The sequence below is a fragment of the Oncorhynchus mykiss genome, chromosome 21 (assembly GCF_013265735.2).
Source record: "Oncorhynchus mykiss isolate Arlee chromosome 21, USDA_OmykA_1.1, whole genome shotgun sequence".
Taxonomy (NCBI): Eukaryota; Metazoa; Chordata; class Actinopteri; order Salmoniformes; family Salmonidae; genus Oncorhynchus; species Oncorhynchus mykiss.
In genome coordinates this window covers 18,633,608-18,658,446 of record NC_048585.1, presented here as the reverse complement: position 1 = coordinate 18,658,446, position 24,839 = coordinate 18,633,608, and the positions used below count along the sequence as shown (strand labels likewise).

Sequence of the window (24,839 nt, the reverse complement as noted above, 5' to 3'; positions counted from 1 at the left end):
CCCTCATACTCATCTGTAGGTCGAGCATTTGTTTGCCTATATCTCTGTGTGTATACAAAACATTAGGAACACCTGCTCTTTCCATGACAGACTGACCAGGTTGAAGCTATGATCCCTTATTGATATATTTTCTGTTTGTCAAAGACTCCAGTCACCCAAGTCATAGGCGGTTTTCTCCGTTACTGCACAGCAAGCGGTACCGGAGCTCCAAGTCTAGCACCAAAAGGCTCCTTAACCGCTGCTACTCCCAAGCCGTAAGACTGCTGAACAATTAATCAAATGGCCACCAGACTATTACATTGACCCCCCCCCCCCCCCCCCCCCCATTTGTTTTGTACAATGCTGATACTAGCTGTTTATTATCTATGAATTGTCACTTCACTCTTACCTACATGTACAAATGACCTCTAACCTGTACCCCTGCACACTGACTCGGTACCCCCTGTATATAGTCTCGTTATTGTTATGTTGTTGTGTTACTTTTTAAAATTATTTTTACTTTAGTTTATTTGGTAAATATTTTCTTAACTCATCTTGAACTGGACTGCTGGTTAAGGGCTTGTAAGCAAGCATTTCGCGTCTACACTTGTTGTTTTCGGCGCATGTGACAAATAAGGTTTGATTTGATATGTGTAGAACACAGAATTCGTCCTGAATATGTACCTGAGCCGCTAGCTAGACTGTGACCCGCTGCATATCTTACAGCTTTAGTAATAAAACGTTCTGATGTAGGCAGTGGCACTTGCGAATGTGAGGTGAGGAATGGTAGTATGTGGTACGTGTGTACAGTCTGAACTGTGGGTGGAAGCAATATGCCTAGATGTGACTAGTCTGCGTCCGGAAACCAACACGAAGAAGAAGAGACGAAGGGCGGAAGAGACGAAGTGCACTCCGTTGTGGTCCCTTCGCAGTGCTAGCTAACATGGATGCTACAATGGAAAACATCGAACACACGCTACCGCTATACTCTAATAATGCAAAAAAGAAAAGTAAAAAGAAAGTGAATTCAGAATACACATACAAATGTAAGTAGTCAATTTATCCTTTATGTGTTTATTTAGGACTGCAAATTAAGTAAGGAACTCCGAGCTAGTTAGCAAGAAAGCTAGCTAACGTTACCTACAAAGGGGACATCATGGCGCCTTGTCTCGAATACTTGTTCGAGCAGATGCGTGCGTAGACATCAGACGGTGCGATCCACATTTGTCCTATTAGTCAAAATGTGAATTATTTAATTTAAATTACATTGTGCATGTGGTGATTTAAAACATATTTATTTATTTCAGTGTCTGAATATGAAACAATGGACTTTGTGAAATTGCGCGTATCAAATCGCTACATGTTTACGGGGAGGAGAAATGCCTCTCGACTGGCCTGGAGGTGAGTTCAGATACTTACCCGAGATCCTCCCAGTACACTTTTTGTTAGATACGTTTTTTCATTTGACCTGTCATGGAGACGAGTCAATGTGTATGTTTTGAAATCGAAATGATCATTGTGTACCTTTTTTGTTGTTGTTGCAGGGCCATCCTCAAACACATGGGCTTGCAGGGGAAGATGACGGCCAGTCAGGCAATGAAAAAATGGGAAAATCTGAAGAAGAGATACAAGGTAGCAATTGCATCCTACATACACTACATATCCAAAAGTATGTGGACACCTGCTCGTCGAACATCTCATTCCAAAATCATGGGTATTAATATGGAGTTGGTCTTCCCTTTGCTGCTATAACAGCCTCCACTCTTCTGGGAAGGCTCTTCACTAGATGTTGGAACATTGCTGTGGGGACTTGCTTCCATTCAGCCATGAGCATTTGTGAGGGCAGGCACTTATGTTGGCTGATTAGGCCTGGTTCGCAGTCTGCATTCCAATTAATCCCAAAGGTGTTTGATGGGGCTCAGGGCTCTGCAGGCCAGTCGGTTGAGGTCAGGACTCTGTACAGGCCTGTCAAGTAATTCCACACGGATCTCAACAAACCATTTCTGCATGGACCTTGCTTTGTGCATGGGGGCAATGTCATGCTGAAACAGGAAAGGGCCTTTCCTAAACTGTTGCCACAAACCTGGAAGCACAGAATCGTCTAGAATGTCATTGTATGCTGTAGTGTTAAGATTACCCTTCACTGGAACTAAGCAGCTAAGCCCGAACCATAAAAAACAGCGCCAGACCATTATTCCTGCTCCACCAAACTTTATAGTTGGAACTATGTATTTGGGCAGGATGCGTTCTCCTGGCATCCACCAAACCTGTCTGCCTGCCAGATGGTGAAGCGGGATTAATCTCTCCAGAGAACGCATTTCCACTGCTCCAGAGTCCAATGACTGCAAGCTTTACACAACTTCAGTTGATGCTTGACATTGCGCATGGTGATCTTAGGCTAGCGTGTGGCTGCTTGGCCATGGAAACCCATTTCATGAAACTCCCTACAAACAGTTCTTGTGCTGACATTGCTTCCAGAGGCATTTTGGAACGCTGTAGTGAGTGTCACAACCGAGGATAGGCGATTTTTACATGATACGTGTTTCAGCACTCAACGGTCCTGTTCTGTGAGCTTGTGTGGCCTGCCACTTCGCGGCTTAGCCGTTGTTGCTCCTAGATGTTTCCATTTCACAGTAGCAGCACTTACAGTTGACCAGGGCAAAAATTTGACGAACTGACTTGTTGGAAAGGTGGCATCCTATGACAGTGCCACGTTGAAAGTCACTGAGCTCTTCTGTAAGGTCATTCTACTACCAATGTTTGTCTATGGAGATTGCATGGCTGTGTGCTTGATTTTATACATGTCAGCAACAGGTGTGGCTGAAATGGCAGAATCTGCTAATTTGAAGGCGTGGCCACACGGTGTACCTCAGGATGGAAACACCTGAAATTGACCCTTTAATAGGCATCCTTGTAAAGTTCTAAATAACCCTGTGCTAGAGACATCCTGTGCCTACTACTTTGTCCAAGCCTAACGTCTACTCAACTATTCATCAAATCCTTCATTATCCGACTAGCTACTAATACTGTTTATCCTTCATTTGGGGACAGGAGCTGAAGTACCCTCCCCCAGGGGTGCAGGTGTTCCCCCACAGTTGGCGTTGGTACGATCTGATGAGTGACGCAATGGAGGGGCGTCTGGCAGGCTCAGCCCCCATCATCGGCCCACTCCCCCCGGGCACTAGCGACAGTGATTTTCTCCCTGATGCCCGGCCCAGGAAGAGATCCATGATTGGCGGAATAGGGGTGATGGGGATGCACTGCGACCTGGACGAGATGGACACCGAGAGGGCGACGCTGGAGACCGAACGGGCGGCATTGGAGGGCGAGCGAGAGGTGATGGGAAGAGAGCGGATGGCGCTGGAGAGAGAGCAAGCAGGGCTGGAACGAGAGATGGCCAACCTGGACCGGGAGCGTGCCCAACTGGAGAGGGAGAAGGCAGCGGTGGAGAGGGAGAGGGGGCTGATAGAGAAGGAGAAAGCGCAGGTGGCCAGGGATCGGCTGGCTGTGGACAGAGACAGAGTTCTACTGGCGGAGGGTAGAGCAGCGGAGGAGAACGGTGCGGAAGGACAAAGCTGTAAAACAGGAGGACAGAGGGTCGTTGGGTCGTTGGAAAGAACCGAGAGATTCCTCAAGATGTTTGAAAAGTTGGTTGAACGTATGTGAAGAACAATTACATGTTTGTTTACACTAGACTAGACTATTCAATTGGAAAGTAATTGGATATAATTTGTATTGGTTTTATTTTCTATGAATGTACAAAGTTTTCAATGACAAATCCTTTTTGTATTGCTGTTCAGAGATGCCTGTATGCCTATTGTTATCTGGGCTAGAAGTATTTGAACATGGAACTGCCTAAACAGTTGTACTCAATCAGTTCATTCAAAATCACTTTGCAGCTACACACCTTACCGGTCAATTCTCAATTAAAATGTTAAGCCAGGTCATCAAAACAACTTTATTCAATTGTGGTATTTCCATACAAAGCACACAATAGCAGGCTGTTTCTTCTTGTTAACCCCATCCACACCCAACAGAACCCCCCCCCCCCCCCCCCCGTCATACAATAGCCTTGATCTTTATTGATATAGACTATTGTGGTCATAACAAGAACTTTGAAATGTAATATGCCAAATATTGCAGTTCATGTAAAAAAAAAAAGTTCAGAATATATTTTTATATTACAGTACAGACTTTACAAATGCTTGTTTAATTGCTTCTTTTATTGCATTGGTATTCAATTTAGCGTTCCAGTAAGCTTCAATTAGTTTATGCTAGTATAATTGTTTTTTTAAATAGTGTTAGATTTCTGTAATATAATTTTTTTTCCTTTACAAAAACATATTTAAACAATATTACTGGTTGTCGTTGCCAGTCAGGAACAGACATGAAACAATGTTCGATTGTTGGATCAATAAAATGTCACATTTTCATTGTCTTTTTGTTTGCTTCAAGTTGCTGAACAGTTTGGCTTTTGACAAAAAGATATCTGGTGTGTATTTGTGTGTGTGTGTGTGTAGGAATGAGAGATACGCACCATCTCTCTCACTGTGTGTTATGTATGCGATTAACAACTGATCAGACTTAAATTAGGGAAGGTAGGTAGAGTGTTCTGGTGTTTACTGTATGTGCAGATTGCAAATGAACTGATAGACTGGACAACTTTTAGGATCTGTCCAGTAGGTAAGTGTGTGTATGGTATGTACATATGTCTCGTAGACAATGAGTTGAGCTGTGTAAAGATGCGTGTGTATTGATCAGTGTGTGGTTAGATGTGGGCTCCGATGGGGACGCGGGGCAGACACACATAGGCCTGTGGGGTCCTGCTGAGGTTGATGGGGTTGCCGTCCAGGCGAATGTCCTCCAGTGCGTTCCTGATGTAGTTGAAGTCTTTCAGGTTGCAGAACGTGTCCTCGTGTATCATCTGAATGTTGTTGCGCTGGGAAACAAGACATTGGAAGTCTAAGAAAACACTCTGAAACAACACATTCATTAATCTGGGGCCTTAAAAAACAATGCAAGACCAACTAATGCTAGTTTGAGATTCTGCACAGGTCTGACACAGTGCTGGAGAAAAGTACAGTTTAAATATACAACACTTTCCCCTAATAACTGAAACTGATGGAGTATTGGCCAGAATGTTTTGAAACAGCTTGCAGATAGAGGGGATATGGTGGTCAGTTGAGCAAAAATCCCTCTAACCACCACCAGTGTACAGTATGGAGGTAATCCTATGGTTCTCACATCACCCACAAGAGGGCAGTAATGAGGCAGGAGTGCAGGTACCTGTAGGTGCAGAGAGCGCAGGCTGTCCGGTAGGGGCACAGGGATGTGGTCGATGTGGTTGTCTGTTAGGTACAGGTACAGCAGACCCGTCATGTCCTAAACAAAACACAGTGTTTACATTTAGAGTGGAGTCATTTATGCCAGACAGTCTCAATACATAGCTGTTTTTGTTTCATCCCAGCACTCACACATGATTCAACTCATCAAGGGCTTGGTGATTAGTCCATTAGGGGAATCAAATGTGATAATGCTGGGAAAAAGCAAATACATCGTTTGTGATCCTTGTCAGACCTTACATACCTTGAAAGCCTCTTTGTGGATGCCTGTGGCGCCAATGTTGTTGTGGCTGGCGTCGATGAGGGTCATCACGGGCGGAAGGGCAGGCAGCTGTGACACGCCGTTCTCACGGAGCACCAGCTCCTCCAGCACGGGCAGGCCGGAGAATGCATCATCAGCGATGGATGCAATCTCGTTGGCGGTCAAGTCGATCCTCTTCAGCTTGTCTGCAAGAGAGAGAAGGTAAAGTACTCAGACTGTTCTACGTGGTTTCATTAATTGAAACAGCCATTGAACAGCAGGAAATCTAACAGGCTGTGCCTTTAACATGTGACACCTACTCATCTGAGCAAAGTCGCCCTTGTTGATCTTGGTGATGCGGTTGTAGCGGGCGTAGAAGTGAGTGGTCTCTTTGGGGAGAGGCGGCACGCTCGTCAGCTTCACATCATCACAGTAGACAGAACCACCCAGACAGGTGCACAGCAGGCAGGTAGGCATACCTGGGACAGACAGACAGGACAAGGAAGTAAGAAGGAGGTAGGCGATACACTTGAGAGAACAGTTGATAGGTCTGAAATGTTGTGTGATGAAGTTTAGGCCACCAGCCTTCGATGCAGTAACAATGGGTTTGTAGAATGGTGGAGACGTGCACTCAGTGTTGATATGATTTGTTTGTTTTACCTCTTGCATCAAGAAATGTTGTCAAGTCTGGATTGGACGCAGCTTTTGATGTGACCAAGATGTGCACATTATGAGAGTTGTTGCTGAGGTGCTATGGTTGAGGTGTAGTGCATTCCCAATGTTAGACATATTGTGTTAATGGTGTTCGGGACAGGTTATAACACAGACGTTTGGTGAAGGTGACGATAACAGATGTTATAGACTCATATCTGTATTATTGACTTGTTAATTGTTTACTCCATGTGTAACTCTGTGTTGTCTGTTCACACTGCTATGCTTTATCTTGGCCAGGTCGCAGTTGCAAATGAGAACTTGTTCTCAACTAGCCTACCTGGTTAAATAAAGGTAAAATAAATAAATGAAATAAATAAAATATCATAGAGCAACTTGATAGTAAACACATGATACAGACAGACACATGACAGTGTTTGTGACAGGTAAGGACAAGACATTGTGTAACGGACATTACAGATACATATGGCTTCAACACAGTTTGTGGTCAGTTTTAACAGGAGGCACATAAGATTCAATAACCCTATTCAATCAAAACCAGGGTTTCTGGGGTGAAATGGAAGAGACAACTCATATAAAGATATGAGAAAATATGTTTCGATATGGGAATGTGATAGACCCCATATACTGTATAGTGAAGTAGAATAGACCCTATAACCCCAGAAGCCTGGTTACAGGTTTTGATTGAATAGTTAGTGTTTGTGCTGGATACTGACCTTTAATGTCCAAGTCAACCTCTGGCAACCCAGAGCCCCCTGAGCCTACTGTACCTCCAGACTCCTGAGGGGTTTTCGGAGTAGTCAGGAGCACTTCCTCCTCTTGTTAGAGATAGAGATGAGGTAGGAGACAGGTTGGAAACAGCATGGACAGTGACACGACAACAAGTGCTGTTTGCCACGGTGAGAAGTCACAAATAGCAAGGGAGTTGTGTTGTTGTCGTTGTTTATGACACATTTAACTGATTAAATTAGGTAATAGTTAAATGGAATCTTGGGAATGGAATTATGTTATGTTATGTTGATATATGTTTGATATATGTTTAATATAAATACAGTTGAAATACAGTTGAAGTTGGAAGTTTACATACACTTAGGTTGGAGTCATTAAAACTCGTTTTTCAACCACTCCACAAATGTCTTGTTAACAAACTATAGTTTTGGCAAGTTGGTTAGCACATCTACTTTGTGCATGACACAATTCATTTTTCCAACAATTGTTTACAGACAGATTATTTCACTGTATCTCAATTCAATTGGGTCAGAAGTTTACATGCTGTCACGCCCTGGCCTTAGTATTTTGTGTTTTCTTTATTATTTTGGTCAGGCCAGGGTGTGACATGGGTTATTTATGTGGTGTGTTTTGTCTAGGGTTTTTTTGTAGGTTATGGGATTGTGGTGTAGTATAGTTGTCTAGAAAAGTCTATGGTTGCCTGGAGTGGTTCTCAATCAGAGGCAGGTGTTTATCATTGTCTCTGATTGGGAACCATATTTAGGCAGCCATATTCTTTGAGTGTTTCGTGGGTGATTGTTCCTGTCTCTGTGTTTGTTTGCACCAGATAGGGCTGTTTTGTTTTTTTCACGTTACGTTTAGTGTTTTGTATTGTTCGTTATTATCTTTATTAAAGATGTATCGAGATAACCATGCTGCATTTTGGTCCTCCTCTCCTTCACCGGAAGAAAACCTTAACAGAATCACCCACCACAACAGGACCAAGCGGCGTGGTGACAGGCAGCGGCAGCAGGATCAGCGCAAGGAGGAATGGACATGGGAGGACGTTTTGGATGGCAAGGGTTGTTACACTTGGGAGGAGATCCTGGCTGGAAGAGATCGCCTCCCATGGGAACAGGTGGAGGCACTTAGGAGAGCAGAGGCAGCCGGAGAGAGGAGCCGGCGCTACGAGGGAACACGGTTGGCAAGGAAGCGAGAGAGTCAGCCCCATAAATTTCTTGGGGGGGGCACACAGGGAGTATGGCGAAGGCAGGTAGGAGACATGCGCCAACTTCCTGTGCTTACCGGGGGGCTAGAGAGACCGGGCAGGCACCGTGTTATGCTGTGGAGCGCAGGGTGTCTCCAGTGCGGGTGCATAGCCCGGTGCGATACATACCAGCTCCTCGTATCGGCCAGGCTAGAGTAAGCATCGAGGCAAGTGTCATGAAGTGGCTTACATGGCACCAGCCTTGCGCACGGTGTCCCCAGTTCACCTGCATAGCCCAGTGCGGGCTATTCCACCTCGCCTCACTGGCAGGGCGACCGGGAGCAATCAACCAGGTAAGGTTGGGCAGGCTCGGTGCTCAAGAGCTCCAATGCGCCTGCACGGTCCGGTCTATCCAGTACCACCTCCACGCATCAGCCCTCCGGTGGCAGCTCCCCGCACCAGGCTTCCTGTGCGTGTCCTCGGCCCAGTACCACCAGTGCCAGCACCACGCATCAGGCCTACAGTGTGCCTCGCCTGTCCAGCACTGCCAGAGCATTCCTCCTCTCCAGCGCTGCCGGAGTCTCCTGCCTGTTCAGTGCTGCCAGAGTCTCCCGCCTGTCCAGCGCTGACAGAGTTGCCAGTCTGCAAGGAGCCGCCAGAGCTGCCAGTCTGCAAGGAGCCGCCAGAGTTGCCAGTCTGCAAGGAGCTGCCAGAGCTGCCAGTCTGCAAGGAGCTGCCAGAGCTGCCAGTCTGCAAGGAGCTGCCAGAGCTGCCAGTCTGTAAGGAGATGCCAGAGCTGCCAGTCTGCATGAAGCAGCCAGAGCTGCCAGTCTGCATGGAGCAGCCAGAGCCGCCAGTCTGCATGGAGCAGCCAGAGCCGCCAGTCAGCATGGAGCAGCCAGAGCCGCCAGTCAGCATGGAGCAGCCAGAGCCGCCAGTCAGCATGGAGCAGCCAGAGCCGCCAGTCAGCATGGAGCAGCCAGAGCCGCCAGTCAGCATGGAGCAGCCAGAGCCGCCAGTCAGCATGGAGCAGCCAGAGCCGCCAGTCAGCATGGAGCAGCCAGAGCCGCCAGTCAGCATGGAGCAGCCAAAGCCGCCAGTCAGCCAGGATCCGCCAGAGCCGCCAGTCTGCCAGGATCTTCCAGATCCGCCAGTCAGCCAGGATCCGCCATTCAGCCAGGATCTGCCATTCAGCCAGGATCCGCCAGTCAGCCAGGATCTGCCAGAATCACCAGTCAGCCAGGATCTGCCAGAGCTTCCTCTCAGTCCTGAGCTTCCTCTCAGTCCCGAGCTTCCTCTCAGTCCCGAGCTTCCTCTCAGTCCCGAGCTACCCCTCAGTCCCGAGCTACCCCTCAGTCCCGAGCTACCCATCAGTCCCGAGCTACCCCTCAGTCCCGAGCTACCCCTCAGTCCCGAGCTACCCCTCAGTCTCGAGCTACACCTCAGTCCAGAGCTATCCCTCAGTCCTGAGCTACCTCAGTCCCGAGCTGTCCCTCAGTCCGGAGCTGCCCCTCAGTCCAGTGGGGTCCTTTGTTAGGGTTACTAGGCCAAGGTCGGCGGCGAGGGTCGCCAATCTAAGGACACGATGTAAGCGGACTAAGACTATGTTGGAGTGAGATCCACGTCCTCCACCGTGGACAGACGCCCACCCGGACCCTCCCCTATGCGTTTAGGTGTGCGGCCGGGAGTCCGCACCTTGGGGGGGGTTCTGTCACGCCCTGGTCTTAGTATTTTGTGTTTTCTTTATTATTTTGGTCAGGCCAGGGTGTGATATGGGTTATTTATGTGGTGTGTTTTGTCTAGGGTTATTTTGTAGGTTATGGGATTGTGGTGTAGTATAGTTGTCTAGAAAAGTCTATGGTTGCCTGGAGTGGTTCTCAATCAGAGGCAGGTGTTTATCATTGTCTCTGATTGGGAACCATATTACGTTTAGTGTTTTGTACCAGAAGAAAACCTTAACACATGCACTAAGTTGACTGTGCCTTTAAACAGATTAGAAAATTCCACAAAATTTTGTCAAGGCTTTAGAAGCTTCTGATAGGCTAGTTGACATCATTTGAGTCAATTGGAGGTGTACCTGTGGATGTATTTCAAGGCCTACCTTCAAACTCAGTGCCTCTTTGCTTGGCATCATGGGAAAGTCAAAATAAATCAGCCAAGACATCAGAAAAAAATTAAAACGAGTCCTATGTCGACATAACCTGAAAGGCCGCTCAGTAAGGAAGAAGCCACTGCTCCAAAACCGGCATAAAAAACCTAGACTACGGATTGCAACTGCACATGGGGACAAAGATTATACTTTTTGGAGAAATGTCCTCTGGTCTGATGAAACAAAAATAGAACTGTTTGGCCATAATGACCATCGTTATGTTTGGAGGAAAAAGAGGGAGGCTTGCAAGCCAAGGAACACCATCCCAACAGTGAAGCACGGGGGTGGCAGCATCATGTTGTAGGGATGCTTTGCTGCAGGAGGGACTGGTGCACTTCACAAAATAGATGGCATCATGAGAAGGAAAATTATGTGGATATATTGAAGCAACATCTCAAGACATCAGTCAGGAAGTTAAAGCTTGGTCGCAAATGGATCTTCCAAATGAACAATGACCCAAGCATACTTCCAAAGTTGTGGCAAATGGCTTAAGGACAACAAAGTCAAGATATTGGAGTGGCCATCACAAATCCCTGACCTCAATTCCATAGAAAATGTGTGGGCAGAACTGAAAAAGCTTGTGCGAGCAAGGAGGCCTACAAACCTGACTCAGTTACACCAGCTCTGTCAGGAGGAATGGGCCAACATTCACCCAACTTATTGTGGGAAGCTTGTGGAAAGCTACGCAAAACATTTGACCCAAGTTAAACAATTGAAAGGCAATGCTACCAAATACTAATTGAGTGTATGTAAACTTCTGACCCAATGAGAATGTGATGAAAGAAATAAAAGCTGAAATAAATCAATTTCTACAATTATTCTGACGTTTCACATTCTTAAAATAAAGTGGTGAACTTAACTCACCTAAGAATTTTTACTAGGATTAAATGTCAGGAATTGTGAAAAACTGAGTTTAAATGTATCTGGCTAAGGTGTATGTAAACCTTCTCCTTTAACTCTAGGTACATTGGAACAGTTTTCTTAGCTGGAATTGGAGATTCATACTTGTCAACCACAAATCCTTTGAAAAGCATCTCTTGACCAGATTATTTGGTCACCTCCTCTTGTCCAAATATGGACATGGCAGCAGAGCATGCTTTCTGCTCAAAGTTTTCGGGACCTTTACCCCTGTTATCGTTACACACATGATATGATGGGTTAATACCATAGAGATCTGTTTTCTTATTGTTTCTTTGTTTGGTGGTACTGACCTTCAGGGTCAGGGATTAATGTGACCTCTGACCCACCAGAGTCGGAGTCCCCAGGCCCTGAGGCCCCTGAGGTGCCAGAGGCCCCAGACTCCCCAGAAGCACCCGATGCCTCCTGGGGGGTAGTGTCAGGAATGAGGGGCAGCTCCTCCTCTTATTAGAGCCAAGGGGAGGGGTTAGGAGACAGGTTAGTGCTTCTCGTGGGATGGGATGGACTGTCAATCAACAATCATTCAATCAGCCAATCAATCAATCATTCTCAAACATGGTTTGACAGTGGGTTAGGTTGACAATGATTAGGAACTTATGGTATGTAAATGCAATGACAATGGTAGGACAATGAGTGACGTTTACAATGACAATGGTTGGACAATGAGTGATGTTTACAATGATAATGATACTGTAAGTGACAAAGCAATTACACAGGGTTTACAATGACGACAAGTAGCAAGTCACAAGAAAGCATTATCAATCCACATTTAACCAGCACAAAGCAGTTAAATGAAAAGGCAAATTTAGAAATGCAATGAAATCCCATATAGTCTTAGCGTATCAATCAGTGCTTGGAACTGTACTAGGTTCACAAGGCCACTATAGGCCCAACCAACTATCTGTATACTTCTACAGTGTAGTCTGTATACGTATAGGTACTGACCTCCAGATATAATTATTATTCCTGAGTCCCCGGAACCTCCAGAACCCCCAGTACTGGAACCCAATATGACCCCGGAACCCCCTGAGCCTAGGAGGGTGCCGGATCCTCCAGAGTCACGGGAACCAAGATCTCCGGAACCCCCAGAGCCTCCAGAACCAAGGTCCCCAGAACCCCCAGAGCGTCCAGAACCAAGGTCCCCGGAACCCACAGAGCCTCCGGATCCAAGGTCCCCGGAACCCACAGAGCCTCCGAATCCAAGGTCCCCGGAACCCACAGAGTCTCCGGAACCCACAGAGTCTCCGGAACCAAGGACCCTGGAACCCCCAGAACCAAGATCCCCAGAACCTGCTGAACCAATTTCCCTGGAACCCCCTGTGCCTCCAGAAGCCAAAAGGTCCCCAGAACCGGAAGCCAAAAGGTCTCCAGAACCCCCAGAACCTCCGGAAACCCCAGAGCCACCGGAACCTCCAGAACCCGTGGAACCCCCAAAGTCCCCGGAGATATGAAGAATGTCAATGGGACTCAGGCGCAGCTCCTCCTCTTGTTAGAGACAAGATTAGGTGTTAGAAGAGACAGGTTAGAGCACAGTGGACCATGATTCAGTTTAGGGCTAGTGAGTCATGTTTACAATGATGATTAGGTGACATTACAAAAAGTTAATGAGATTTATGGTTGAGTATCACACATTTAACTAATGTCAGACAGTTAAATGGAACTCATGCATTTGGAAATGACGAAGGATGATTGTAAAAAGGGGTCGATTTGCATGGGTAGGCGTTAAGAGGGAAGGTTGTGTGTTATGTATCACTGTCAGTACTGGACACATACCTTCCTCTCCCTGTGTGTATGGACTCATAGTGTGAGGTGACAGAGTGGATGTGCTGTGGGTGTGTGTATACAGACCTCCCTGTGTATGGGCTCATAGTGTGAGGTGACATGGTGTATGTGCTGTGGGTGTGTGTATGTGTGTATACAGACCTCCCTGTGCGTCGGGGCCCATGAGTACCCCAGACCCCCCTGAGCCTTGGGGGATGAGCTGGGGTGTTAGGGGCAACTCCTCCTCCTCTTCCTCCTCCAGTGATGCAGGGCCCCCAGGGCCAGGGTAGTTATAATCCGGTGGGGCCAGTGTGCCAATCTCTATCTGTGGGAAAGACAGCGACAGAGGGAGTCATTGCTAATGCAGGAGGTGCGCCACCAGAGAGCGCCAGAGACCACCAGAGACCGCCAGAGACAACCAGAGACCGCCAGAGACCACCAGAGACAACCAGAGAGCGCCAGAGAGCGCCAGAGACTACCAGAGACCGCCAGAGACAACCAGAGACCGCCAGAGACCGCAAGAGACAACCAGAGACCATCAGAGACAACCAGAGACCACCAGAGAGCGCCAGAGAGCACCAAAGAGCGCCAGAGACAACCAGAGAGCGCCAGAGACCACCAGAGACCACCAGAGACCGCCAGAGACAACCAGAGACCGTCAGAGACAACCAGAGACCGCCAGAGACAACCAGAGACCGCCAGAGACCACCAGAGACCACCAGAGACCACCAGAGAGCCCCAGAGACAACCAGAGAGCGCCAGAGACCACCAGAGAGCGCCAGAGACCATCAGAGAGCGCCAGAGACCGCCCGAGAGCGCCCGAGAGCGCCAGAGAGCGCCAGAGACCACCAGAGAGAGCCAGAGACCACCAGAGAGCGCCAGAGACCACCAGAGAGCGCCAGAGACCACCAGAGACCACCAGAGAGCGCCAGACACCACCAGAGAACGCCAGTGAGCACCAGAGATCACCAGAGAGCAGTAACCTCACATACTGAGTAACCGGAGGCTTCAAAAGCCACTGTCGCTCATAGACCGGAAGCTCTACGTCTTTTGGTCCAGCCGTGCAGAGTGTGAAGCACTGATTTTGAGTTCAATATCAATAATCATCTCATCAGTACCCAATTTATGTCACAGGACAACGTTATGTATGACCATGCTCAATAGGCAATAAATCTTAACAGCGACCAAACAGGAATGAAATGTTTGGATACAACACGAGTAGCTAAAGAATGCCCAGGAAAAGGACCAGGGACATGAGGACTTCTAGACATCCTGACTTCTACCGTTCAGAGAGAATAGAAGATCCAGAGACAGTTATAGTATCAGTCATTCACAGGTGTAGCTTAACAGGGGCACCTCAGGGCTATGCTGTTTCACCTATGACATTTATGTACAGATGACTGAAGAAGCAACCAGGAACGGAGAGACATCATTGTGTATGCAGATGACTCAGTCATGATAAACCTCCTAAATGATCATGACACTGGTAATGGCCAAGTAGTGGAGGACTTGGTGTATTGCTTAATATCTACAGGTGAATGTTGAAAAAAAATTGACGACATGAATATTGATTTGAGGAAGACCCTCAAGGGTTGCCCTCCCCCCAAATATCCCAGCCAGGAATTGGAAAATGTGGATACAAATGTCTGGGTGCAATTTCGGACCACAAACTGAGATGAGAGAAGAATACAAGTGCAATCTGGGTAAAGGCACAACATAAAGGGTTTTTAGTGGGGAAACTCCACCTTCCAACCAAGAAACAAGACTATTCTCACCCTGTTTTACAGATATTTTATTACAGATTTCTCACTGTTACCACATTCTCCACGGTCTGTTGGTTTGTAAACATAACTGTACAATGTTTGGTCAAAATTAACAGGATTATTTACCTTGATTTAACTAGGCAAGTTAAGTACAAAGTTAAGAACAAATTCTTATTTTCAATGACGGCCTAGGAACAGTGGGTTAACTGCCTGTTCAGGGGCAGAACGACAGATTTGTACCTTGTCAGCTCAGGAATTTGAATTTGCAACCTTCCGGTTACTAGTCCAACGCTCTAAACACTAGGCTACCCTGCCGCCTAGGATAGTGAGCATCAGTTCAAACATCACAGGTGTGGCACAAACCAACTTTTCGCCACTATACAATAGGAACGTCCTCTAAAAATGAAACATAATTTTCATTAAAGGGGAAGTTCAGTATTTTACAATTTTATGTAAGAAACTTCCTCACCCTAAAAGTAGTCTATGGATCAGGGGAAACCGTAATCCATGTTTGTTTTTTTCAATTTGTAAAGACGTTTTCAGTGTGCCGAACCATTCGACAACTTGTAAAATACCGAACTTCCCATTTAACTGACAGTTGTGGGTCTTCAACTTTAACCTGTTTATAACCTGTTTATAACCTGTTTATAACCTGTTTCATAACCTGTTTATAACCTGTTTATAACCTGTTTATAACCTGTTTCATAACCTGTTTCATAACCTGTTTCATGTGGAATGATGACCACAGCAGGTGTTTGGTTTGTTTAGAAAGCAAATAAACAGTCACACTACAAGGTAGGCCTACATCTAAAGAAAATCTCCAAAACTCAGTCACATCTTATCCTGCTGACCTTCACCTCTCCATGTTCTCACACTCCTCAGAACCCAATGAGGTGTGTGTGTGTGTGTGTGCCAGAATGTCAAAGCATTTCGGCTGAAATTTACCAAACAGACAGCCGAAATATTTAATGTCAAGAGGACATTTTGAAATCCTAACGACACACTTTCCAGAAGCGGTCTTTGGCTGTAAGAGGGCCCCCATAGTATGTTCTGATAGTGCCTCACAGCAAAGCACGACACACTCATTGTTTTAATACCAGTTATGATATCAACTGCAACTGCATCTTTCTACTGTGCTTTAAGCCATACATCTCACCTCCTAAACAGATGAACATAATGCAACACTTCCAACACAGCTACATGTTCCTATGTTATGTAATGTGGAAGAGAGGGGTAAGAACTGTCATTCTTGTTTTGTTTGTTAGATGTTATGTCTGGCCTATGCCACCTGACTACAGTGCATTTTCTTGCATGTAAAGCAAATATCTGAAAATCAGACAATAAAGAAATATCTACTCTGAACTAATGTTAAGAATGTGATAGATACTTCAAGGGGTACCTGCCTCCTTGCTATTCAGCAAACCACCAGAGTAATTCCATGCAGTTCTATTATTAGCCACACAGGGGCGCTGAAACCCCACAATGTGCAAAAGGTAATATCTGACTCTCTTACACCCATGGGCTGATCCTATCTTCCAAAAGAGGGAATGGTCCTTGTGGAACCAAGAGACACATGGTAGCTGCAAAAATGCATATTTCACTCCACTTCTCTCAACCAATGTTGAGAGAAGCTGTCCATCGACTTTCACTCCGTGTCAGGCAGATTCCTAACCTGAGGTAGCCTGAGACTTACCTAAAGGCAACTCACCACAGATTCCTAACCTGAGGTAGCCTGAGACTTACCTAGAGGCAACTCTCCACAAAGTGTATGTTGCTGTATAATGAAGTTCCTAAAAGTAGATACACATTTAGATGCATGGAAAGGCATGTGCAGTAAAATGGGGACGTTTGTAAACGTAGCCACGTAGAACGGGTATGAAATTGAAAATGCACGTTTTTGAGAGTTTGGGAGTGGCAGAGTTTATGAGACAACAAGGTAGGCCTTTGAGTAGTCTTGCACAGAGTTAGTTTGCTTGCTGCTGATGCCCCTCCTCCTCCCCCCAAAAAGCAAACATACAAACTCGGGGGAAACGAGAGGCGAAAGCTTGGCTACCAAAAAAAAACCCAACTCTGGGAAACAACGTGGGAATACAAAATGTGCAGAGAGAGAGTTTTGAAGTTCCATAATGTGAAATAGAGGAGCTGATTTGAAGCATACAGATCTTTCTGTGCAGCATTGCCTTCTTGCTCTCTCACAAACATTATTTTCTGGTCTCGCCAATGCATCTCTTTAGAAACTTCACAACTCTAGAGAGATCTATGCATAATACCACCACTCTTCCAAACCAAGCTGTGACACCATTAAACACGTCACGAAACCAACCAAGGAATCGCATTTACCACAAAGTCCTAGCCTCACAGAATAGTTTATATGTTAGGTCATTGTCAGAGTGTATACCACACATGATCACCCATTTGGATGTAGTTTATTTGAACAGATAAAACCAGTAAGTTAAAACAATGTGCAGGAAGAGGCTGAATGGGTTTGTCTAGGAGTCTTCTAGTTGTCAGACAATATCAGGCTTGTTTAGGTCCAAGAAGATATACAATGGAACCCAAAACCGGCAAATGGAATGAACAACTTTAGAGTATGTGTATTGGTACTCCACGCACATAGGGGTGAAGTGGTATGTTGGAAAGTGCTTCTTTACATATAAACAATAATTTTAAACAAATACAGTGCATTCGGGAAGTATTTGTACCCCTTCCGTTGTTTCACATTTTGTTACATTACAGCCTTATTCTAAAATGAATTCAATATTTTTTTTCTCATCAATCTATACACAATACCCCATAATGAAAAAGCATTTTTTGGTGTGGAATTTTTAGCAAATGAATAATAAAAAAAACACAGAAAATACCTTATTTACATAAGTATTCAGACCCTTTGCTATGAGACTCGAGATTGAGCACAGGTGCATCCTGTTTCCATTGATCATCCTTTGAGATGTTTCTACAATTTGATTGGAGTCCATCTGTGGTAAATTCAATTGATTGGACATGATTTGGAAAGGCACACACCTGTCTATATAAGGTCCCACAGTTGACAGTGCATGTCATAGCAAAAACCAAGCCATGATGTCGAAGGAATTGTCCATAGAACTCTGAGAAAGGATTGTGTCGCGGCACAGATCTCGGAAGGGTACCAAAAAATGTCTGCAGCATTGAAGGTCCCCAAAAATACAGTGGCCTCCATCATCATGGGAGAAGTTTGGAACCACCAAGGCTCTTCCTAGAGCTGGCCAAACTGAGCAATCAGGGGAGAAGGGCCTTGGTCAGGGAAGTGACCAAGAATCCGATGGTCACTCTGACGGAACTCCAGAGTTCCTCTGTGGAGATGGGAGAACACCAATCAGGCCTTTATGGTAGTGGCCAGACGGAAGCCACTTCTCAGTAAAAGGCACATGACAGACCTCTTGGAGTTTGTCAAAAGGCACCTAAAGACTCTCAGACCATGAGAAACAACATTCTTTGGTCTGATGAAACCATGAATGAACTATTTGGCCTGAATGCCAAGGGTCACATCTGGAGGAAACCTTGCACCATCCCTACATTGAAGCATGGTGGTGGCAGCGTCATGCTGTGGGGATGTTTTTCAGCGGCAGGGACTGGGAGACTAGTCAGGATTGAGGGAAAGATGAATGGAGAAAAGTACAGAGAGATCAGCAACACTGCAAAAAATGTCAATCTTACCTAGATTTTTCTGTTTGAGATAAGGAAGTAAAAATGACTTGTTTCTCTCACTCACCCAGAAAATGCATTTACTTGTTTTGGTTGATTTAGCTTCCCCAGGAAATACAAGATAATTCAGACTTGTGGGTTTCAATCCTGCCAGTGGACTAAAATAATTTACCTTGGTAAGACATCAAGTTAATGCATTCTAATGGTAAGAAATACAATATCTAGGTAAGATCAAAACATTTTGCAGAGCGCTTGTTTGCAATATGTTGTCCATTGAAAGGCTTTCTGCTATAAAGCTTGGTGACCTAGATACACGTGATGAAGGACTTAAACACTTGCTTAGCTCCCTGGGCTCACGTTTAGGGTTTAGCTAAGTGGGCTAATAGGGACTTGTGGTGCCCAGATGACACGGGTTCAGCATGCGTGACCTATAAGTTGATGAAAACACTAATCCCTGTCCATGTGCAGCAACTGCCAATCACAAAGTCATAGGTCACCTGAGCAATCAGAGGTACAACATTTTAGATGAGCTTGATTGAACTTGAAATTTGAACTTTTAGGACTATTCTATTGGTTCTATTGTAACGGAAAAACTAAATGAAGTGCAGTTCAAGTATTTGAAAGTGTTTTCCATACCTGGCTGTATTTGACCCAGGTCTGGTATTAACATCTTTAAGGACACCACTAGAGGCTAATAACAATCAGGTATAAACAGAATAAAGCTACGCATTTTTATTACATAACTTCACTTGTTTTCCACGAGTGGCCCCTAGCACCGTCTCTAAAGCTGCTATTCTGAAGCTGCTTAGAGGTACCATTTAAATAGACCAAAGAGAGCATTACAAGCTTCTATTTGCATGTTGCTGATGCAATGTGACCTGTGACCTATTCACAACAGACACATACTCTACAGTGCTCTAAACCAAGTCAGCTCCTGTTCTAGGAGTGTCTGCAAAGAGCTTTAAATGCACCAGATCAGTAACTCTGGCCTTGGATTACAGTTTACAGGAGAAAAGTGTGACGCTTCTTAGGGTTAGGGTCAGACGAGCTGCAGAATAAAGAAAGGCAATAGAGAGCTGGAAAGAGAAAGCAGAGATCATAGTTGAGTCTCCTCTGACTTGGTGAGGGAGGACTCCTTCCAGTCTGCATGATCCCCTTTCCCACTCTACATCCTTATTCCTAAATCTGCCCTCTCACCCTTCAGTAGCCAACTGTATCAAGGGAAAGCGCTGCCACACACTAACAAATATTCTATAATCGCACTGAAAATGTTAATCATGTGAGAGCGATCTAGAGTATATTTTCCCCAGCACACACACACCACTGAAGAGAAGGTCTGAAGGGAACTGCTGGAGTTTTCCCTGTCTTCTATCTACACTATTGTCAAGGCTTTGTTTTCTCCTGTATCCGTTTCTCTTTCCCCTGAATCATTCCAAGGCTTTTGGATTACATGCACTATACTCCATCTGTCCTGTTTATACTGAGGAGAAGAGTTTGAATTGGGACAATGTAAATGAGATGTAATTAGCTGTAATTGCTTGAAATAAAATGTGGTAATTTAACAGATGTGATTATCCAAAACAACACACACACACACACACACACACACACACACACACACACACACACACACACACACACACACACACACACACACACACACACACACACACACACACACACACACACACACACACACACCCACACACACACACACTCTGCATTAACATCATTAAACTGAGCCATTAGAACATGAGATTGCACATTGATAACCCAGCAGACTAATGAAAGACTACAACATTGTTTTGTACACAGATCCCTCATATCATAATAGCCAAATGTGCATTGGATTGTGGGACTGACTTGGATGGTGGCATACCACATCGGGTTCAGTTTAAATGGTTTGGCTCAAGAGGAACGAGTCGAAAATCTGATCCCGCTGTTGAGCCTCATGCCAGCCTGACATAGTTTTGGCATTGTGTCTTTGTTACAAAATAAAATAAACGGGAACATTGGCTGAAATGGGCTGTTTTAGTGTTCTCTGGCCAAACCTGCATTGCAGACTAGTTGCATCACATCCAACTTGGGCCGTTGAAGGCTTCTTCTAGCATGGGCAGCGCTCTGTCTGCTCACTCTCCTCTTTCCGCCATTTTGGACTCATTTGGGTGCTTTTTATTGTTCAGATTGTTTAATGTCCGACAGAACCCTCTGGCCCACTTACAACCCTTTGGGTTCTGGCTAGCACAGAGCAGTTTGGCCCATGTTAGCATGCCGATGTCAGACCTGGGCCAAATGTGGGTTAGAATTGAACTTAACAACAAGGGCTATAATATCCTTTGCCACATAGGCCATCGGTATCTACAGGCTACTGTAGAAGGTACTAACACCTCTCACCAACAGAAACGCCACTCATTGACTTTGATCCATACTTGCCATACTAGTTCCATGTCTAATGTAGCTACATTCCTGTCCTAATTGTATCCCTTCCCCAGCCCTTTATGAATACATTGTATGCAAGTGAGTTGAGAGGCTCGAACCCTGCAGCTGTATTTCTTTATTTTATTTTTATTTAACATTTATTTAACTTGGCAAGTCAGTTAAGAACAAATTCTCATTTACAATGACGGCCTACCCCGGCCAAACACGGACGACGCTGGGCCAATTGTGCGCCGCCCTATGGGATTCCCAATCACGTCCGGATATGATACAGCTGTACTGCTCAATGGATACATTTCAATCTAACCCCCCAGCCCCAACACACAAGCACAATATTTTCATGCATGTTTTTCTTCTCCCCACAGCCAATTTGAAATATTCTGAAAAATGGGCAGTTTAAACCAGCAGTGACAGTAAATCAGATGTCTCGTTTTGTAACATTGATAAATAACTGATCTAACTGACACATAGACATAAATATCCAGGTGGTAACGGCAGGCTATAGGGCCTGCCCCCTATTGTGGATGAAGGGTTTGACCATGCAAAATGGCATCACGATGAACTGGATAATAAACCCAGAACCAACCAAGTAGTAAACCCAAAGCGGGGAAAGATACACCTGCTTTCAGAGTCAGATTGAGTACTCGAGTCTGACAATTGCATTGTATGCAAGGCTTTTGGATCCTATGGTCTATACTCCATCTGTCCTGTTCATTTTGACAAGAAGAGTTTTCATTGGGCCAATGTAAATGAGATTTAATTAGATGTAATTGCTTGAAATAAAAATGTGGTAATTTAACAAGTGATTATCAGGAGCAACACACATGCACACACGCCCACACGCCCACACGCACACACACACACACACTCTGCATTAACATGACCTTCCTCCATCGAACTGAGCCATTAGAACATTCTCTGAGATGACGTAATCTGCAAAACTCATCAAATTCGAATCACTCTTATTAGAGAAAAAAAAGTTCTGATATCATATGCACATTGATAAACCAACACACTAATGCAAGACTATTGTTTGTAGTCTACAATCTAATCCCAAGGGGGGGGGGGGGGGGATACACCTGCTTTCAGAGGGAAATTGAATACCTGACTGACTAACGATAAAGAAGATTTTTGACATAGATTAATAAAATGTCATTGTATGCATTATTCTTGCATTATTCATTGTAGCTGAGGAAAAATGTTCACTGAGCCCATCAAGTCATGTCTACAGACACAGCAACGGCAGTATTTGACTCCGAATGCTACACGGCTGTAATAGCCCTAGATGTAATCTAATAATCAGAGTTGAGAAGCATGGAACCTCTAATCCCACGCAAATCAAAACTCAACTTCTCCCTTCAACCATTGCTCTTCATAGAAGAGTTTATTAGATGTCTCTCAAAAACGTTCAAGACTCCCTAGTTTCAGTCCATGCATACAGTACAATCCATCGGTGCCAATCAACCCTTGAGGGGGAGTGAACGAGTGCAGTTTGGAGAGAAGGGGGAGGAAAGGGATACATGGAATTGGGCCAAAGTGACAAGTGTTGAAAACTACAGTCGGCTATGAGCATTTAAACTAATAAGCAGGAAAGCTTTTGAGGTTATATTTGATATTTTGGTCCCAAAAAATAATATTCACATAGAGTTGCTCTTTAAGTGGTCTTTTACAAGTACATTTACAATATGATACAAAAATCTGAAGGTTCTATCTGCGCAAACAGCTGTTCATGTGGTGCTATAAAGTTCTATATGCAATCCAATCACACAATGCTGGGTTGTCAATCAAAAATAATTGTGTGTGACTGTATACTTATTGAGTCGTGAAAGAGGAAGACATCACAAAACAGTTCTGAGATCTGGGACTTGAAAATACAAATGATCTCAAAACGATACATTTTGCAGATAAAAACATATAGTCCCAAGTCCTTGGGTCTCGAACTCTTCCAATGTTTCAGTAATGCAGATTCCATCATCGAGGCTCAGGATACTGTGGGGTGTAAAGCCATGACAAGTCCCCATCAACGAATTAACACGCCATCTTCCACAAGATCAATGCTTTATCCACCAACTTACATGGCACTTTGACATTGACGTCTGAGTCAGGAAATGGAGCTAGCAAAGTGCAGGCAATATCAACCAAGGCAAAACAGTAATGTGATACGTACAATGTACAAAATTCTATATAATACATTCACCTTCAAAACATAGGATGTCTGTGATGTGAGGTTCCTTCCTCTGTCACCGACCTGTCATAACTGAGTCAGTGTAAGCTAAAGTATGTCATCTGCTAGTTTCTTTCATCTATTGTGAATGCTTCAAGGACATGTGGATAGAGGGATACATTCTTAAAATGTTCAAACGGGGTCTGAGGTCAAATCTCAGTATCTCTGTCACCCATCCCTCCAATTTCCCCCCAGTATCTTACCTGAGGTTCGTCAATAGTCAGTCCATCTTCATAATCAAAGACATTCGAATTCTCCAAATTCAAGTTTTCTAGATCCACATCATAGTTGGCGCTGTCATACGTGTCGAAATCCACCTGCCGGGCAAATCTGGGGTTGGCCACCACTGCGTTGAGGACGAAGAGTCCCAATATGAGCCCCTCCAACATCCTCATAGTCCACCTGGAAACACAGGACATGTCAACCAAGCACTGAACACAGAGAGCGAGATCATGAACCCTGAACCCAACCTGAACACTGATAAAGAAACATTTTGATAAAGCGTTCATAGTACACAAAGAAGACATATTGATTAAACTTTCAGTATATTTTATTTTACTGAGGAAAAGGGATTTTATATATTTTTTTACTGAGACTTAGATTCAAACATTAGCATAATCTTATGAACCAACAAGTGCTCAGCATATGTGGGATCTCATTCAAGACTGCTGGAAAAGCTATCCAGGTGAAGCTGGTTGAGAGAATGCCAAGAGTGTACAAAGCTGTCATCAAGGCAAAGGGTGGCTAATTGAAGATAAAATAAAATATATTTTGATTTGTTAACACTTTTTTTGGTTACTACATGATTCCATACGTGTTATTTCATAGTTTTGGTGTCTTCAGTATTATTCTACAATGTAGAAAATATTTAAAATAAAGAAAAACCTTTGAATGAGTAGGTGTTCTAAAACTTTTGACTGGTAGTGTGTATGGCAAAGGCTGTATCATCCATCCCCAATCTTCAGAGACAACAAAGGAAGTCACAAATGTCGTTGATATGTCTTCACTAAATGTCATGGTATTCCTACAATGCATATACTGTATATGCAAGACTTTGAATTTCAGAGCGCCAACACACACATTGGAAAGTCACTGCATTAGATACAGCTCTAATAGCCATGGAAACCAATCATATCCAAAGGAAAATGATTTGTTTGCCCATGTTACAGTACCTGCAGGGCAATTTCATGGTAACAGAGTGATGCTGAGACTAAAATGTATGTCAAACAAAAACCAGTAATTGTAAAGTTAAACAAACCATTCAACTCATTGGATGACTTCTAACAATTTCCACAGATTTTTGTACGAAAACACATTTACTTGAAGAACTTTGGTAACAGAATGGCGGCACCAACAGCACAAACAGTCGTTGTTAACACATTTTGCATCTGTAATGTTCTTCTGGTAAAGGTTTTCTGTTGTTGTGTGGAAATCATTAAAAGTAGTCCTTGTGCATATGGTTTGTTTAACTTTGCAGTCATTGGTTTTTGTATGACAGATTTGAAAGAGTCTCAGCATCACTCTGTTACCAACTGCTTGGGTGTGCTGTGGGTCCGGTTTGGACGTTTGGTTGGTAGAACACATTTTTGAGGTCAGGGAATTCAATATTCATTACCAAGGTACAGACAGCCCAAATAGATGAAATATGAGTCCCCTAAAATCCCCTGAAACCTCCTTCCTTAAAGCCCAGAGCTCACTGTTGTAAGAGGTGGTGGCCATCTTAGTTTTAATCATTGGCTGCCTGTGGTGTGTCAAAGG

The 24,839-nt window shown here is 44.6% G+C and overlaps 2 protein-coding genes across 3 annotated transcripts in view; one reads left to right on the top strand and one right to left on the bottom strand.

Moving 5' to 3' along the window:
- The first annotated feature begins 754 nt into the window (after window positions 1–754).
- Window positions 755–4,412, top strand: LOC110499895. Its single transcript, XM_021576953.2, has 4 exons — window positions 755–1,025; window positions 1,287–1,380; window positions 1,524–1,611; window positions 3,031–4,412. The coding sequence occupies exons 1-4, from the start codon at window positions 923–925 to the stop codon at window positions 3,643–3,645; spliced, it is 900 nt and encodes a 299-aa protein (XP_021432628.2). The 5' UTR covers window positions 755–922; the 3' UTR covers window positions 3,646–4,412.
- LOC110499894 (leucine-rich repeat protein soc-2 homolog) overlaps window positions 4,185–24,839 on the bottom strand; it is a 23,620-nt gene continuing 2,965 nt past the window's right edge. For both annotated transcript variants that reach the window (XM_036957152.1, XM_036957153.1), the window contains 9 exons: window positions 23,285–23,483; window positions 13,140–13,302; window positions 12,162–12,701; window positions 11,510–11,659; window positions 6,951–7,052; window positions 5,883–6,041; window positions 5,566–5,768; window positions 5,266–5,361; window positions 4,185–4,918 (listed from right to left, as the gene is read on the bottom strand). In XM_036957152.1, coding sequence (XP_036813047.1) covers window positions 4,748–4,918; window positions 5,266–5,361; window positions 5,566–5,768; window positions 5,883–6,041; window positions 6,951–7,052; window positions 11,510–11,659; window positions 12,162–12,701; window positions 13,140–13,302; window positions 23,285–23,483 — 1,783 coding nt within the window. In that variant the 3' untranslated portion in view covers window positions 4,185–4,747. The remainder of the gene's footprint in view (window positions 4,919–5,265; window positions 5,362–5,565; window positions 5,769–5,882; window positions 6,042–6,950; window positions 7,053–11,509; window positions 11,660–12,161; window positions 12,702–13,139; window positions 13,303–23,284; window positions 23,484–24,839) is intronic.